Consider the following 19105-nt stretch of genomic DNA (forward strand, 5'->3'; position numbering starts at 1 on the left):
ATCATGGATAAAATACGACATTGAACATATAAGTTCGTCAATTAATAATCTAAGAAAAATTGTTCTAGAACCTCTTTCAATCACTTAAGGAAACATCAACTTGAGCTAAATCAGATTTATATAAAAATAAGAATAAAAAACATCTTCTTTCTATTAAAATATTAAATAGATGTCTTTTAAGTTTGGAGAGTATTTTATTTATTTTTATTTGGGAAAAGAATCGCCACTTAATTTTTTAGAAAGATTAAGACAACTTTAAATTTCAAAAGATTTAAAATAGAAAAACCAATTGAATATAAAAGAGAACATTCTTGTCTAAAATATGACTAAAGTAAAGAAAGTTTCAAAAAATTTCAAATAAAAGATTTATAATTAATTAATACGAGAATAACTCATCGAAGAATTTGAATTAAGTTTAAACTTTAAGATTTGTTATCAAAGCAAGTAATTACTAAACAAATTAGTAGTTTTTTAAAAAAATATTTAAATAGTAATTTTTTAAAAATATAAGTTTTAAGAAATAATGAAAAATATTATTTGAGCTTTTTTTTAAAAAAATTAAAGGTTCTTTTAATCTTCATCGATGTTCTTGCTAAGTAAGATGACTAGGCTGGAACTAAAGTTTTTATTCTTTGCCTATCATATATCTGCAATAACACATAAAGTCAATGTAATATGAATATATTCTGTTAATACTATTAGATGGTTTATACAAACTCAAATTTTGATGCAATATTTTTTTTCTCTCAAAGTTTCAGCAAATAAGAGATCTAATTCCAAAAAAGGAAGAAAAATTCTAATCTCAGAATATCTAAAAGAAGATATTACTAACATGCATATTTGATCAACTTATTTATAAAAAAAAAATCAGTATTCTGAATTGTAACCAAAAATTAAAGTAACCGATCATTTTATCTTACCTGAACGTTATGGCACCCATGACCTCCAAATCCTAGATCGGACCCTGATTTCAATACGTACATCAAATGAATTTGTAGTTATTTAATATAAACATATTAGTATTCATGTAGTTTTTTTGTATTTATTTTTCTCTTTAAAATTATGTATCCTTTCCTAAGTCGTATTCATTCCAATAGATATATTATTTATATTTGTATTCATTCTAGTTTTTATACTGTATTTTGTATAATGATATATAAAATACAAAAATAATATGATGGGAAAGTGAAAATAAAACTGAAAAACAATAAATGAATATTTGTTGTAATCATTCTTAAATAAGATACATAACTAGTTGGTATACCTTTGGAATGAACCTAAGTTACGAACTAATACAAGATTCATAAACTATGCAACCTGAGATTTTGAATAAATACAAATATTAAAAGCACACGTATCGGTTTGAATACGAATTGAGAATGATGAAAAATTCTAAAGAGAAAAACTATAAAAACAAAACAAACTAATAGAAAGTTGTTATTCCTATAAATAAAATACACAACTAGTTCGCATATCGTTATGATGAATATAAATTAAGAACAAATACAAAATTCATGACTATACAACATGAGATTTTGAATGAATGCAAATATTGAAAGCATACATATAATGGTTTGAATACAAATTGAAAAATAATACAAAAATCTAAAAGAAATTATAAATACAAAACAAACTATTAGGAAATTATTCTTCACTTTGGTGTTCTTCATGTTTTTCGAAATTTGATGAAATAATGTATACTGATTGTTTATCAACCAAGAAAGTCCTTGAATTAATGTATAGATTTTGTTGAAGAATCAAATTTTGAATAACTTTTGTTTGAAGAATAAAGAAAATTTGGGAACTTGAAAGGTGAGAATTTTTTTTAGAGAATGACATAAAAAAGGGAGAAACAAGATGAGGAGAGAATGTTGTAATTGTTTTTTATTTTAAATTTGTTATTGGTTAGAGTTTGGTCCAGTTATGAAATCTTTTAATTAATAAAAGGAAATCTCAAAAATAATAAATGTGAATACAAATTATTTTTGAAAATATTATCATTATGATATATTAAACAAATATTTTAAAGTGTTGTTATCATAACTAAATATGTTTTATATTATGTCTATATAGCTAATTTTCTCATAAATAATTAAGAGGGAGAAGTATTGGGCCCAAGTATGGTTTCTGTCCATCTGGGTCAATTCTTCGGCCTAATTCATGATTTTGGGCTTTGACCCAATCTCCCTGTCCTAAAAGGAAAAATTACATAAACTGATACATTTTCCCAATAATAAATAATTACTGATTTTAGTGATATTTTTTATTTATTACCATTTATAGCAATATTATGTTAAATATGTGAAATGAATTAAAAATGAATTATGTATGCAATATATATGAATTATAATTGTTTTTTAAAATATATTATGTTTGTTTGGTAAAAATTTGACACATTGTATCATAAATTATTAAAATGTGTGATAAATGTATTATCCATCATTAAAACTTGTATTATATGTGAATAATAAATTGTTCTTTGTAATATGTATTAAACTTCTATTATAAATGAATTAAAACTGATCAAGTGAAAAAAATATATAATTGTTATAAATGGTAAATATTTTTTTATTGTAGTATATTTATGTAAGTTTCCCGTCCTAAAACTAGCAATAGGGCTGCCAAAATAGATAGGCTTTTTTCCCATTTATCTCAAAATCTGAGGAATTAACACAAACAGTTAACTATTATACACAATTGGCAACATATAGCTCAATATTAATTGAACAACTTTCACATATACCAAACACAAAATTCATATTTGTATGTTATAGCTTTTTCATAATTGCACTCCATAGCAAACATAAATATGTATTCGCTATACATATACAAAGAAACCAATTGTATAATGTATAAATTATAGGAATCACATAGTATGAGATATAAATTACATTCTATCCCTATTAGTTTTCATTTTACAAAAATCCCTTAAAATAAGAGGATATGGATACATAAGTGGTGGCCGGATACATAATTCATGTTACATTCAAATATGGCGTTGTTGCGCTTAAAAAGGAAAAAATAACGTAAATTTTATTTTAATTAATTTCAATCCCATAAATCACTCATAACATGTTGTAAATACTCCATCTAATACCTAACAGGTTCACAAATTTGAAATTTCACATTCACAACTTCTCCATCGAGGAACCATTACTGTCGAAAAAGTTCTAAATTCAAATAACTCGAAAAAATCGTTGTAGAAGATGAATATATTGATTTTGTTGAGGTTGGGTGAGAGATGTGATTTATGAAGCTTGTTGGACAATCTGTTTCACTTATGAATCCGAAGCGACAAGATTGTAGTAGTACCCTGAGTTGAGAGGACTCAAAACTTAACGAAGATGGTGAAAGATGCGACGTTCTTTGCTATGTCTGTTGGAGCCTTTGCTTTATGGTAACCATGGGCAAAACCCATGTCTAGGTCGCTCTTCATCAATATGAGATTGAGAAGCAAGAGAGAACGAAGAAGGAAGCAGATATCAGAAGAATGAGAGCAGAGCTGACTAGAGAAAACAAAGAGTGGAAGTCTTTTGCCTAAGCTGCCAAGAATTGTAAATCGAGTTGCATTCAATTCAATAATTTGTTTTTGCTGTCTTTTTGAATATTTCTGGACTTCTGCTTCTATTTCTAATTTCCATAAAAATTATGTTATGATGGTGATGAATGGCTTCAATTTACTTAAGTATGGATCTGTGAAAGTTTGGATATGTCTCAGTGTTCTTTAGATGGTACCATTCAATATGGTTCAGATACATTACATAATGTATCATGAACTAGTTGGAAATGAATCTGACACAATAAGGTTGAAAAAAATATGTAATTGTGGTAGATTTCAACTAGACGAGATACATTGTCGACAAGAAGAATGTATTACTCATGATACATTACTATTACTAAACTCTTTAATACATTGCTAAGTAGTGTAATCCTATTTGATACATTAGAGAAGTAAAGATTGCCCGTAAAATATTCTTTTAGATCGATACATTGATAGTTATAAGTATCACATACATGTAGTTTTAAAATTTAATTTTTTAGCAAATCAAACTTTGCTTACTGTTTTTTAAAATTCTATTGCAAAAATAAATTTTCAAAAAAATAAAACAAAAAAAGAAGAAAATATCCACTTTCTTTTTACACTGAAACAAAAAAGGCACTTAAGTATCAATTGAAGGTGATATTTATATATAGAACCATTAGCTAAGTTTAAAAATAATATTAAATTCTCTTTATCATAAAATTAGCGATTTGTATTCTTTATTATAATATATAGTTTATTTAAAGAATTAACAACTCCCAGTTCACATAAAAATAGATGTCTTGACTATCATATATAATCTAGTCTCATCATTGTTTTTTCAAACAAGATGTTTCTAAGCAATTATGTCATGGTTGTTCGTTCCTTCACATTTCTTTGTATTCATTTTTTAGTCTTAAACAAATTTTAGTTTGAAGTCTATAATTAGTTATAGATGTGCAGATTATACGATAAATAAGATTATTTTTCAAATAATGAATGTGTATCATATACCTATTGTTGGATCTGATACACAATGCTCCACTTATAGAACACTATGGTTTATAAATCAAGATTATTATTGGGTAATATGTACATATACATCACATGTGAACAAATATGAAAGGGTGCAGATACAACTAATTTATTGTTCTTTATATAGCCTTTCAAATTTGAACAAGACTTATGATACATTAAAAAACTTGATACATATAAATGATACGTTATATTCAACAATATTAGGGTTATATATCAATACCTTAAATATGAATATGATACATTGCATAAAATAAAATTTACTGTGAAAGTGATTTATCATATCAGTGATGACACTAACAAAGAGAAATTTAAGATTCAAAATAAATGAGATGTGAGAGAACAAATCTGAAAATTAAAAAATGAAGGAAGTAAAGATTGAGGGAGTGAAAATAGGAACATATTGAGTGAGTTAAAATAGGGAGATTGAGGGAGTGAAATAAGGAGTAAAAATAGGATGAGGAACTTGTAAAACTTTATGTATCCGAAAAAATGAGGATTGAAAGGAAAAAGAGGGATTTTGGAAATATTTTAAAATGGTAGGGAATAATAGAAATAATGAAAAATAAAGATGTGTATATAAGTAATTTATCCTTGTCTAATTCGCTATACATATACAAAAGAAAGCAGTTGCATACAAATCAATTGTATAATTTGTGTATGCATAAAACGAGAAAGAGAGAAAGAAAAAAGAAAATTGGGCAGGGAAATATTTGTATTGTATAATTATAAGTGTATAGGACGAAGATATATGTATTTGCAAGTGTATATACAATTTTCTCTCTCTTTATACAAACAGAAATGCAATTTATACATTTCGTTTCTGTTTGTATAAGAGACAGAGACGAGGGTGGCGAGCGAGATCTGGGAGAGTGGCGGCGAGATCTGGGAGAGGGGAGAGAAAGGAATGAAAATATATGTATATATACAATTTTTTCTCGCTTTATACAAATAGAAACACATTTTATACACTTGTGTCTATATAAAAGTGAGAGGGAGCGAGCGAGAGATGGAGCGAGAGTGGGAGAGTGGCGAGCGAGAGTTTAAGGGAGAGAGGTGATTGACAAACAGTTTGCTACAGGGCACAATTCAATCAAAGTAAAATCATAGCATTTAATTTGATTTATTAGTTTGTCATTATATACAATTTTCCCATATTAATTAGCGCTTAATAGTCTTAAAAAATAGAAACATGTAATAGCCAAAAAGGAATATAAAGATATTTTTATAGTTTTTTTTAACCATATGCAACCAATCGGCATTAATTAAAGAGATGTGGATTATTTTTTCTTTCTTATTTTTAACTCCTATAATTATAGAAGTTAGCTTTTCGGTTTCATTAAATTCTCAAACTCAAAACACAATTTATAACAACATAAATTTATATTTTATTGTAATTTTATAATTTACTTTTTTACCAACCGATAGTAATTAGTTTATTGAAAATGGTTGGCTACTTTTAAGAAATGAAAAAAAAACAAAATATTATTCCTAATTACCCATTTATGAATAAATTTTATCACATTTAACTTTAACTATTCAAATATAAGTTAGTAATTAATAATTTACAAATAAATCTTATCACATTTGGTAATAGTTACTATTCAACTAAACATTCATATGTAATATTACCAACTAATAATTAATATGTTGGTAAATATTACCAATGAATTAATGATCGATTGATATATTATCAACTATTTTAATGATATTAGTAATTTTCTAACTACAATCTTTTGATATTGGTTGGCAAGTCTACCAACAAATTACATTTCCTTACTAATTACCAACATATTTATATTTGATTGGTAAATTTAGCAACACAATCCAGTCGTTGGCAAATGTTTGGTTAGTTATGCATTGGTAATATGTTATTAAATTATATAAAAAAAAATTTGGTCGTATTTACCAACCGATATATACTTCGTTGGTAATATTACCAACAAAAGATGTACGTTAGTAATATTTCAGTTGGCAGTGGCGGAGCCAGAAATTTCTTAAAGTGTGTCCAAAAATAGCAACTTGTTATGTTAAGGGTGTCCAAAATAGGTTATTTAGTCATTTCGTATATCATTTTACTTGTATATATGCTAATTTTCTCGACAGTATGTGGCTACGCCACTCTCAATTGGTAATCCATTGATAGAATGTTGCTAAATTTGGCGCTATTTTTTCCCGCCATATTTACCAACTAAAATACTTAGTAAGATTTTTGTTGGTAATCTGTTAGAGTTTTATTGTTAAGTTTAAAATATAAGTCAGTTAGAATTATGTTAATAATTTGTTAATAAAATATTAACCAACTTAAGTTGTTAGTAAAATTTGTTGGCAATTTGGGGTTTTTTTTTAATAGTGATTCTCTTTTAAATTTAAAAAATCATCATTTTAATCAAATCATACATCGCAGTATAATCCATATAATCGAGATAAAATATATTATGTAACATAGAATTTTGAAAGAGAGAGAATTGGAGTTATGATAAAAAAATATCCCCATGCACTAATAGTTGATTGGCACGAAGAATATACAACTCAATTTGATGTAATTGGAGTCAAAGAAGAAAATTTTATGTAAGAAAAACTAAAATAAAGTGTGCACATCATGTACAATGTAATACAAACGTTCACCTTATATATTATTTACATGTATTTGAAAAATGTGTATTTATAGGATATAAGAGAAAATACATAAAATTACCATTGAAGCTATTTCGAATTTTTAAAAGATACCTTAATTTTGCGGGTGTCCTATTAACCCATTAGACAATTTAAAAATAGAATGTATACCCCATTTTTCACTCAATACCACTTGTACAAAAATATTTGTATGTCACGCACTAATAGTCTCTTGCCACGTGTTAAAAATAATTTTAATATTTTTATCTAATTTCTTTGTATTTCTTTTTTTTTTTCTAATTTTCCTTTTTTCTCTATCTTCTTCGCCTCAACTATGTTCTTTTTTTCTCTTTCTTCTTCACCTCAACTCTATTCTTTCTCATTCTCTTTGTGCTGCAAGAATCTTCAAATCCATTGTGGCTGAGCAAATTTCGCAGCAGCACTATCAATTTTTAGTCAAATTACTATCAATTAATTTATTTATGAAAATAAATATCTTCAAATAATTAAAATCTAAATACTCAAATATTACCAAGTCAAAATTTGACATTTAAATCACCACCTTCTCCAACTCGTACTTCCAAATTCAATTTTTCATAGTATAACTACTCCCAGATTCCAATCTTGATTTGTAAGAGAAAAAAAATCACTAAACTAATTTGTTTTTCAAAAAAAAAAAAAGAAACTCAATAACATTAGTTTTTAAAAAAATGCCAGAAAGGAAAAGAGAAAAAGAAATTAAGGAAGACATCGATGCTCAAGAAATATGGGTAAGCTAATGATGGTAGGGAAGATGAGAAAAAAGATTTGAAAAATTAAAAACTATTCTTAATAAAGTTAAAAAAAAAATAATCAATACATGAGTTGTTATATTTTTTTCAATAAGGCAAATTGGAAGTGTCAAATGACAATTTTACATTGGTCTGAAGCTGTATCAACAGTGCTTCACGCGCCCATATGCTGTGACAACACGAGTGGTGTTAAAATTAGTCAAAATGGTATATTTATTGTAGATTTAGATAGTTTCGTGGAGTAATAGGACACTCGCAAAGTTAAAGTGTCTTTTTGAAAATTCGAAACAACTTCAATGATGATTTTATGTCTTTTCTCTAGGGTATAATTATTCTGTAAAATATTTACACTGCTCACAAACATTGTTAATTAAGAAAATATACACACACATATTATAATGGGGATATATACTATTTATACGTGTTATACATGTTGTGCACCTTATATACATAATGTATAGACACTAATAAAGTGAAAGTGTATATATTTTACCTTTACCACACTCACTCCTCACAGAGAATCATTCTCGATAATTTTCACCATTGTTATCACTACTTGTGCTAGCTTCACTATCAATTCAATAAAACTCGAGCAACAAAAATGAAGAAGAAGGAGATAAGAAAAGATGAGGGAAGGTTGGACAAGAAGAAGAAGGATTCTTTGTTTTTGTCTCTATAATTCTTTGAAGATACTAAATTTATTATACATGGAAGGGAATGGTACTAATTAATAATGGTTCTACGGTAAGACGTGAAAACACCCGATCTCATTTCAATCACGATATGTATTGAGATTTTTTGAGAGACATAGTCAAAGTCCAGTGAAAAACTGAAATAATAAAAGATCGAAAGTGGGGACGGCTCGTTTAGATTGACGGAAAAAAGTAGTAGTTTTTAAGTTCTAAAAAAAAAATAATCAACTTAAATGACTTGTAAGTGAAAAAAGAAAAAGTAGGGGGAGTGTTTATTTTGATTAAGAGTCTGTTTGGATTGACTTAAAAAAGTAGCTTTTAAGTCAAAAATAAAAAATCAAATTGAAATGACTATTAAGCAAAAAATAAAAAGTAGGGGAAGACATACTTCTGATTTTTGACTTATTTTAAGTCATTTTTAATTTATTTTACGTCATTTTTTACCTTGCTTAACACTCCTCAACTTATTTTAAGTGATTTTTTATTTATTTTAAATTATTTTTTGTATTTGTCAAATACTTCCAGAAATAAAAAAAATGACTTAAAAGTAGGTTTGACCAACTTTTAAGTCAATCCAACACTCTCTAACTTTTATTAAGTCATTGTAAACTTATTTTAACTTAACCAAATACTTCCAAAATTTAAAATGACTAAAAAGTAGGTTTGACCAATTCAGGCTCCTCGAGGAAGAAGAACAAACATTGATATACACATTGTTATGTGAACATACACCATTTATACATATTATACATCATGTATACACTTTATATATATTATGTTATGTATAAACAATGTGTATACACCATGTATAGATATTAAATTTCCACCACAGACTCTTCCACTCACAGAAAATTGCTATCAATGTTTTCTTCTCAGAAGTTTTCATTCCTGCAACCAATTTTGCTAAGTTCTATTACCAAATTAAAAACAAAAATCAGCAAACAATAACCAATCTCAAGCACAAGTGAAGAAGATAATAATTAGAACAAGGAAGAGGAATACTGATATACACATTATAATGTGAATATATATTATTTGAACAGATTATACATTATTTATACATCGTATATACATTGAATAATGTGTATATATTATATTATACTGTTGCTACACACTCCTCCATTCACAAAGAATCTCTTAGTGAATTTCACTACTTGTAAATTAGAAAGAATCCTTTTTTCTTTGGCTTTGTTCAATTATCATCTAATGTAAATGTAAATGTAAAAATATCAAATTAAAAAAGAAGAGAAGAATATAAGTGATTATTCTAACGTGTAAGAGAGAGCCAGAGAGGATATTGAGAATTTTACATTACATGCCAATTTATGAGTACTATTTTTATTTATTTATTTGTAGACACTTTTAAATAATTACCCAATATACCAATACATTTTATTTTTGTGGCAATTTAACCCAACCACTACAACATTTGTTTTTTGTATTAAAATAGTTTTTGTATTGTTATGCTGGAATGACGGGTGGTTGTTGGTTATGGTGGTGCTATGATAGAGGAGGTGTGGAAAATAAGAGAAATATATTTTTCGTGGCGTAAAGGATGTTATCGTTTTATGTATTATATACATATATGTTGCATATATCTCATATATGTCTTATAAAACAACATTATATACATGATGTACATATGTGTGTCTATATATATGTGTGTAAGAGATATACATATGACGTGCATGTGACATATAATGTTATATTTTTTTACTCTAAATTTTAAATGCAAGTCAATTTATAAATCGTCAATACTACTCAAATTTTGTATATAGTCTCGTTTATATGCTTCTACTAATGAATTCCAAGTATGCCCACCTAAAATTTAATTATTTTAAAAAAGCTCATATTTAAAATGAAGCTTCAAAATGGTTCTTCAAAAAATAAATAAAGAAATAAGTTGGTTAGGCGAAGATATTTCTAAAGTTACCAAAAAAACAAAAAATAGAAAAAGTTTAGGACACTTGAAAAAAATAAAAAAATAAGTTAAGAAGAAAGAGAAAATCTATAATATCCCTAATCTTGTTGAAAGTAGAATAAAAATGTGAGTTATTATTATTATTATAAATATAAGTTTTATATTTCGTATAATTTCTTTAAATGTTAGGGATTTTGCTGGCCGATGGGTGACCAGAGAAAAAAATTGCATGATAATTTAAATTTTTAATAACAAAATAAAAATTATGATAATCAATCGAACTAAGTAAAAAAACAATAAAATAGAAGGACAGGAAGTCCCGCAAATTGTACTAGTCTATTAAGCAAGAATACGTAATTTCTGTGCGCTATAAAGATTGAATGTATAAGTCAAATCATAAATATGATTTATTGATTTTATTTGATAGTGAAATAAAAAATAATTATTCATTTTTAATTTGATTTGATATTTTTTTAAAAAAAAATTGAATAGAATAAGTATTTATGTATATATATAACATAGAATAAAAAATATTAATTATAACCTACTTTGTTAATATATTTTTATTTAATTTATAATTTTCAATGTTTAGCTATACTATTTCAAATTTGGGTTTGTTAACTTTTTGTAAACACATTATTTTGTATTCAGATCAAAAAGTTACATACTGTTATAGGTTTTTAGATTTGAAGTTAATTTTTTACTTTGTACATTTTGTTTTGTACGCAGTTTGATTGTAGTCTTTAATCTTATAAATTTTACATAATAAATGTTGATATTTCAATAAGAGTATTTCATACTCATGTGAATTTTTATCCTTTTTTTTTTTTTGCAGATTTCTATTCATTTAACGTTTTAAAATTTAGCTTATCACAAAGGTAAATAAAATATATTTGATTTTTTTTTTCAATCACCATGTAGTTGTAAAAAAAGTAATAAAAAAAAGATCAAACAAATCGACTAAAGCTAGAACAAAAAAACTCAACTTCACGTAGTTTGATTTGATTTGATTTTTAGGTTTAATAAATTGACATATTTGATTTGGGTATTTTTTTTTTAGTGAAAAATCAAATGAAACCAACCTATGTAGGATCAGGCTCCTCTCTATTTCTCATCTCTCAATTTTCCTCAAGTTCTTGCTTTTGATCTGAAACACATGACATAGATAAAAAATAACGTTAAGATTTATCTCAATTAAAATAAAATTTTAAATTTAATTTAGATAATTAATATATATATATATATATATGACATTAGAAAAATAACAATACCACAATAATAATAATAATATATTATCTTATTCATAAATATATTATTAAAACAATCCTCCTTTTCTGATCTTTTTCCCTACTAGTATTATCTTCTTTTTTGTCCACAAGTATATTATAAAATAATTTCTGGTTTTCTAATTTTTTCTTGCAAGTATTTTTGGTATTCATTATATGTGGTAAACTAATTTTGAAGAGAAAGTTCAAAATTGTTATCTAAGACTTACTCAATTTTTTTCAAAAAACAAACAAAAGATAAATACTCTTAAGAAAAAGAATTAGAAAAGAGAAAAAGTTTTGTAATACATTTATGGACAAAATATTATATTGCTATGACTTATAATTATGATATTATTAATTTTTTTTTGAAATATTAATTATCTAAATCATTATTAGAATCTTATTTTAATTAATTAAATTTTAGCCAATATTATTTTATTTATGCCGTGTCTCACGTCCAAGTAAAAACTTAAAAGAAAATAAAGAAAAGGAAAATGAAGAAAAGTTGAATCCATCTGTTTACACCCTAGCCTTAATTTCCCACTGTCATTAGAAAAAAAAAACATTATTTAAATTTTGATACCTAAAATACGTCATAGGTACTAGTGTAATTATAAACCATCACAATAATAAAAAAAAAATATTTGTAAAATTAAAGTATCATTATTTATCAAATATGTCATATTTCTTAAATTGACTTAAATAACGTGTCATATAAATTAAGGCATAATTATAACATAAAAATAACATGTTCGATATATTTTCACAACACAATATATAGTGTGATTTTATTTCTATTTATATAGTGTGTAAAGAATTTTTTCCAATAGATGTTTGAGAAAAGAATTTTCCATAACAAGTTTAAAGTTTAAAAGAAATGTTGAGTAGAAAACTATGATCATATACTGACCTATTGTGTAATTATTTTTTATTATCATTTCATAAATTAATGAATCCAAACTTTATGTTTTCGAATCAACAAATTTAGGTTAAATACTAGTTGTAATTTCTTATTAGAGCTGTCAATATGGGTTAGTTCATTTCGTTGGGGCTATTTTATACAGACTTCGATATTTTACGGGTCAGGCAGGGCTAGCCCATTTTTATGTGGACCAAAAAAATGATCAGTCCAACCCATAAGTACGTGGGCTATAGGCTTTACCAGGCCAGCCCACTTTTTTAAAAAGAGCAACCTTCACATATAACAAACATAAAAATCATATTTGTATGTTATAGTTATAGTTAGCATAATTGCACTCCATAGCAAACATAAACATGTATACTTCGTTATACACATACAAAAGAAAACAGTTGTATAATTTCGCTATACATATACAAAAGAAAGAAGTTGTATAGTCTCCTTTGGTATACATATATACAAAATCAATTGTATAATCTGCGTTTGTATAAAGCGAGAAAGATAGAAAGACAAAAGAAAATTAGGCAAGGAACGATCGTATTTGTATTATTATAAATGTATAAGACGAAAATATATGCATTTGTATTTATATATAAATTTTCTCTCGCTTTATACAAACACAAACACAATGTATACATTTGTATTTGTATAAAGTGAGCGAGGCGAGTGAGATATGAAAGAGTGGCGAGCGAGATATGGGAGAGGGGAGAGAGGGGAATGAAAATATATGTATATTTACAATTTTCTCTCGCTTTATACACACACAAACACATTTTATACATTTGCATTTTTGTATAAAGGGAAGAGAGGCGAGTGACGAGCGAAGTCTGAAAGAGTGGCGAGCAAGATCTGGGAGAGGGGAGAGAGAGGAACAAAAATATATGTATATTTACAATTTTCCCTCGCTTTATAAAAATACAAATGCATTCTATACATTTGCGTTTGTATAAAAGCGAGAGAGGCGAGGGAGAGAACAAGAGTGACGAGCGAGATTCACTAGGAGAGAGGTGAAATAACAACAGTTTGCTATGGGGTACAATTAAATCAAATTATGATTATACAATTTAATTTGAATTAATAGTTTGATATTATATACAATTTTACCATTTAAAAATAATATATTTTTTATAATTATTAAATTAAATTATAATTTAAAAATGTTATCATAAATATTGACAAAACAATATTACATGTTGTTGACGTTACTACTTGTTAATCAAAATCTTAAATAAAATTATCTTTATAAAATATTTACTAAGTTTTTTTCATGTAAAAGTATAAGTATCTAAATAGAAATATTAACCTAATTGTTTTGAATTTGACTCTTTTTAATTTTAAATTTGGTATGATATTTTTTAATTAATTTTTATTGTCCCACGGACTGGCTCTACCAATATTTCTCAAGCCCCACAAATCGGCAGACTTATTCAGGCCGAGCTAAAAAGTTCTTTTCTTAAATGAGCTCCGAAAATTTTAGTCCAACCCTACTAAATCTCGGATTAGACCAAGTCGATCCAACGGGCCTAGCCCATATTAACGACTCTACTTCTTATAATGTATCTTTCTAGCTAAAATACTTATTATTGTGCTATTTCCTATTTGGAATCGTTTGACTTAAAATAAAATTATAAAACTCTAATTATATCTTAATAGATGACCTTATATTTTATTAAAAAATTATTGTGTTTAAAAAGAAAAGAATATATATATATATATATATATATATATACGGAGGAATTTTGGATCAAATTATTTGCATATAACATTATATTTAATTTCAAGATTGTGAATTTAATTATCATTATAACATAATTTAAAATTATTATAAAAATTAATAAATTATGAATTATGAATTTGTCTCTATTAAAAATATTATTATTTTTAAAATTAAATCGAGGAGCACTACTTCCCTATTAGCATAATTACATGTAAGATTCTCTCCAACAAGAATGAGTCATCATGCTTTATGGATTTACAGCTATTTTAAACAAAGAAAATAGATTAAAGCAAAATCATTACATCATTAATTAATTAAATTAAATGCAACAACAAATATTGAACAGCTAACAACCTTCTTTTGGTAACAACTAATAACACCAATAAACGTATCGAATAATCTCACAAATGAAATTTGAGAATAATATATTATACACGGATGTTTATCTAAAATTATCAAACTAAAATGGAACTTCTAAAAAAAATCCCAATAACCAAAAGTTTGAATACTAACATTTACATACAATCCCATAATTCAGGCGCAGATGTCATATATTTTAGGATTAATTACGGAAATTCTATCTTTTAGTTTACTGATAATCATTATTTCCTATAAGTTTTATAAATTCCTCACTTTCGCGTATCATATTAATGTATCTCGCGCATCATGTTAGTGTATCTCGCGCATCAAATTAGTGTATCTTGCGCATCAGATTAGTGTATCATGTATAAACTGTACCTGGCGCATTAAATTAGTGTATCTCGCGCATCAAATTAATGTATTCGCGTATCAGGTTAGTGTATGATGTATAAAATGTACCTCGCACATCAGACTAGTGTATCTCGCGCATCAGATTAATGTATCATCGCTTATATTATTGTATCCATTTTGAAGAATTACTTTTAAGGATTAGATTATAATTTTTACTTTGAAAATATGTAATTCTGTAATTTACCCTATATTTTATATAGTATCAAAGCGTAATCCATCTCATCGATTTTATGCTCCCAAATTAATTTTTCCCACACCTTAGATGTCCACCATTAAGCATGAATTGGATGTTGAAGAATGAAAAAATCTCATATTAATTGCTAATGTGATAGAATAATTTTCTTATAAGACTTGAACTGTACTCAAACTGTTAAACTAATTTTGAAAGAATCTCATCAAAACACTACCATTAACAAATTAGGGTTGTACTGTTATGATATGTATGATAAAGTTGAGTTGAACAAAAGAAGGCAAAATAATTAGGCATGAAGTTGTTTTATAAATTGGTACATTCTAAATCCATGGCAGAAATAAAGCAAAAGTAAAGTACAGAAAATTAATTCCAAGAAATGGATATTTATTACCAGACAAAACCTTATGGAATCTGATAAAATAAAATAGTTGAACCTACAATAGAAATTTCAACTGAAAAAAAAGAAGAAGAAGCAACGTATGTGGTGTCTTTTTGGTACAAGAAAACATAAATATCTACTTTTTTTATTTTTTACTTTTTACTTGCAAGTGCTGTTTGGCATCACCTGTCAGTTTTGTCTATATTTAACTTTTACTCAATTTTGCTAAGAGTACTCTTAAAAGGACAAGCTAGTAATATGATTGTGTTTATTCTTAATTGTCGTATTGTGTTTTTTAAAGATTACGTATTAATATGATAGAAAAATATTTTATAAAATATTAATTAAAATTATTATTGTTTGACTCTTAAAAGAATTATGATAACTAAAAATGAACGAAGGTAGGAACTACTAATTATGGAAAAAACTTATTCACCAGGAATATACATCAAGTCAATGCAACATCTATTATTACGTAATTTAATGAAATAAAATAAATTATAAATTCAAACAAATGATATGTATTTATCAATTTAGTGTTAAATATTCGATACGAATAAGCTTTTTACCTATTAATTATGCTTATGCTATTGCATATACTTATCGTCTTAAATAGGGGCGGTTAAGATAAAATAGGTGACTTTTAAGTAAAAGATGATCCTTTTCTTAATTTACTACTATTTCTTTTCGGCCTGTTTTTATTTTCTATTATATTCAAAATAGATATTTTGAGTTTAGTTTTAAAAATTAAAAGATAATTATTACTTTATATTTATTTTATCCTTATGGTTAAGTATTTTACTCTTATCGTCTTAAATTAATTATTGTATTTTTAAAAAATAGTAAAAATACTTGTTTATATGATATGTCAAGTTAAAAATAAATAAATAATATAAACGAAAGGAATAATAACTAATTGAATTGTTCAAAACTAGAATTGAATTTAAAACACATTGAATGAAATGTGAACATCTTTTTTTGGTAAATTATGAATTTTCGATATATTAGAAGCATTTTTAGGAAAAAGAATATTAATTTTTTGGAAACTCAAATATAATCCATTATCGCTGTAACTTTGTTCTTGGATAAGCATTTTGTTGAAATTAGATAAATCCCCTGGTGTGTAACATTTTGAACACCTCACATTTTTAAAAATAATTCTATTTGAATTTGTTTTTATTAAAAAAAAACTTGGGAATACTTTAAATATTTTTTAATAAAACAAACAAGAGGTGTCAAGTACGAAATACTGTAGTACAGAATACAGATCAAATTGGATCTATTTCATTCTTTTTTTAAAAAAATAAAAAGAAATTCTGAAAGGAGCATAATTAAAATCATAATGAAAGGTTGATAAACTTTTTTATTTAGTACTCTTTTCCCTTTTTAATTCTATAATGCATTATTAAGGAGTATTAAAAAAAATGAGAGCAAAAACCTGTTAAAAACAATACAAATATTTACAAAACAACGATTATATATATAGTTATAATTTATAATAAATAAGTAATTCATGAAAATATAAGTGACATAGCAAAATCAATTACTAGAATATTTCATAACTTTTCAAGCCATTTTTTTCTTAATAGTAAGAACAATAATAATCATAATCAGCTTGTTGACCCCCTCATAATAATCTTAGGGGTAAAAAAGGAAAGAAAAATTGACCAACGTCTTTTTGTAACCCAGCAAACCTTCATAAAACCAAATTTCTGGGTTCACAAATGGTTGAAAAATAACAAAATAAAATCCTACAAATCTCCACAAAGTTAGGCCAAAGGTAAGAAAAATAAAACCCTAAAACCTAAATCTTCCTCCTCAAATACCGGGTCGGGTCGGGTCGGGTTGGGTTAAACCCTAGTTTTCTGAAGCAGAGGAGCAAATCCATGTGAAGCAGCTTCTTTACAAGACTGATCTAAATCAGATTCAGAAATTACCATCAAAATCTCATCTAACCCTAAAACACCAAATCTCTGTTCATCAATTTCAAGCAGCTTCAAAATCTCCGTGAACAAGTCAACCTCACACGGCAAAATCAATCCTCCGGTAGGTTGATATCCGAACTCCTCCTCCGCCTTATCAAGTAACGAAATGAACACAGGTAGATTCAAAAATCGAGTCGGAATCACAAACCGACGCCGCTCATTCTCATCAACCCCTACGTAAACCGCTAATGAACCGGACGGCGTACGGCGGCGGTTGCAGTTCAAATCGGTTTGCGCCGGTTCGTCGGAATCGGAAGAGGAGTAAGAGAGAACGGAACGAGTACGAAGAGAGTTGTCCTTCCATCGCTTAACGACTTGTTTAAGGCGAACGATTTTGGTTATCATGTGAACTTTTTTGATAGAGCAAGAAGAAGCCATTGTTGGTGCTATACTGGGGATGTGCGTTAGAGAGAGAAAGAGGAGAGAGAGGTTTATTGTTATTTGTGAAAAGAGAATTTATAGGAGAAGAATGGCAGTTAGAAAGACTTGAAGAGCGGGCGTGGAGTGGTAGTGGGTACGGTATCTCATATCTCAAAAATATATACCTAGATAATTTCGTGATTCCTCATCTAAGTATTATTATTATTATTATTATTTTTTGTGAAGAAAAAAAATTATTTTATCACATGAAAAATATTTTTTAATAATTTATAAGGCAAATACATAAAAAAAATTTTAAATTTGTTAGGTTTTTTTCTTTAGGTATCTCAATTATGCTATTTCCTATTGAATTATTGAACCACATATACTTTATTCTTTTCAAACATCGTTGGCTAATGTGGAACCAAATTTTGTGAGGGGTACCGATAAAGTATATATATGTTGTTTCAGAACTCATTATTCAAATTGATAGGGAAAATGTTCGAGAATAATTGTGTTTTAGTTCAAGTCATTTGAACACATCGGAAAACAAATATGAGACTAACACACAGTCAATCAAAATCATTACAATATGAACACAACTAAAGACATTTATAATAAAAAAATATCAAAATCGACCAATGATATTTAAAAGGAATAAATTATGGGTGGTTCAATGATTCAAAAGGAAAATGACATAGTTGAAGTACTTGAAGGGAAAGACCCAACAAGTTTAGGAATCTTTTTACGAGTTCAGCCTATTTATAAGTTCCAACTAGTAAGTTATTGTTACTCTAATTTTTTTTTTATATTACTAAATTATTTTATTGTATGATTTGCCTTTCAAATAGATTGGTTTATAATTTATGTAATATTATGATGTGAAATATAAATTTATGTCTCAGAAAATGGGAGGGGGGGGGGGGAATGTAGTGGTT

The 19105-nt window shown here is 26.6% G+C and overlaps 1 protein-coding gene across 1 annotated transcript; it reads right to left on the reverse strand.

Moving 5' to 3' along the window:
• Nucleotides 1-17348: 17348 nt before the first annotated feature.
• Nucleotides 17349-18384, reverse strand: LOC107019841 (auxin-responsive protein SAUR50-like). Its single transcript, XM_015220209.2, has one exon. It carries the CDS (start codon nt 18183-18185, stop codon nt 17673-17675), a length of 513 nt encoding a protein of 170 aa, XP_015075695.1. The 5' UTR covers nt 18186-18384; the 3' UTR covers nt 17349-17672.
• Between the last annotated feature and the right edge of the window lie 721 nt (nt 18385-19105).

This window comes from Solanum pennellii, chromosome 5 (assembly GCF_001406875.1).
Source record: "Solanum pennellii chromosome 5, SPENNV200".
NCBI lineage: Eukaryota > Viridiplantae > Streptophyta > Magnoliopsida > Solanales > Solanaceae > Solanum > Solanum pennellii.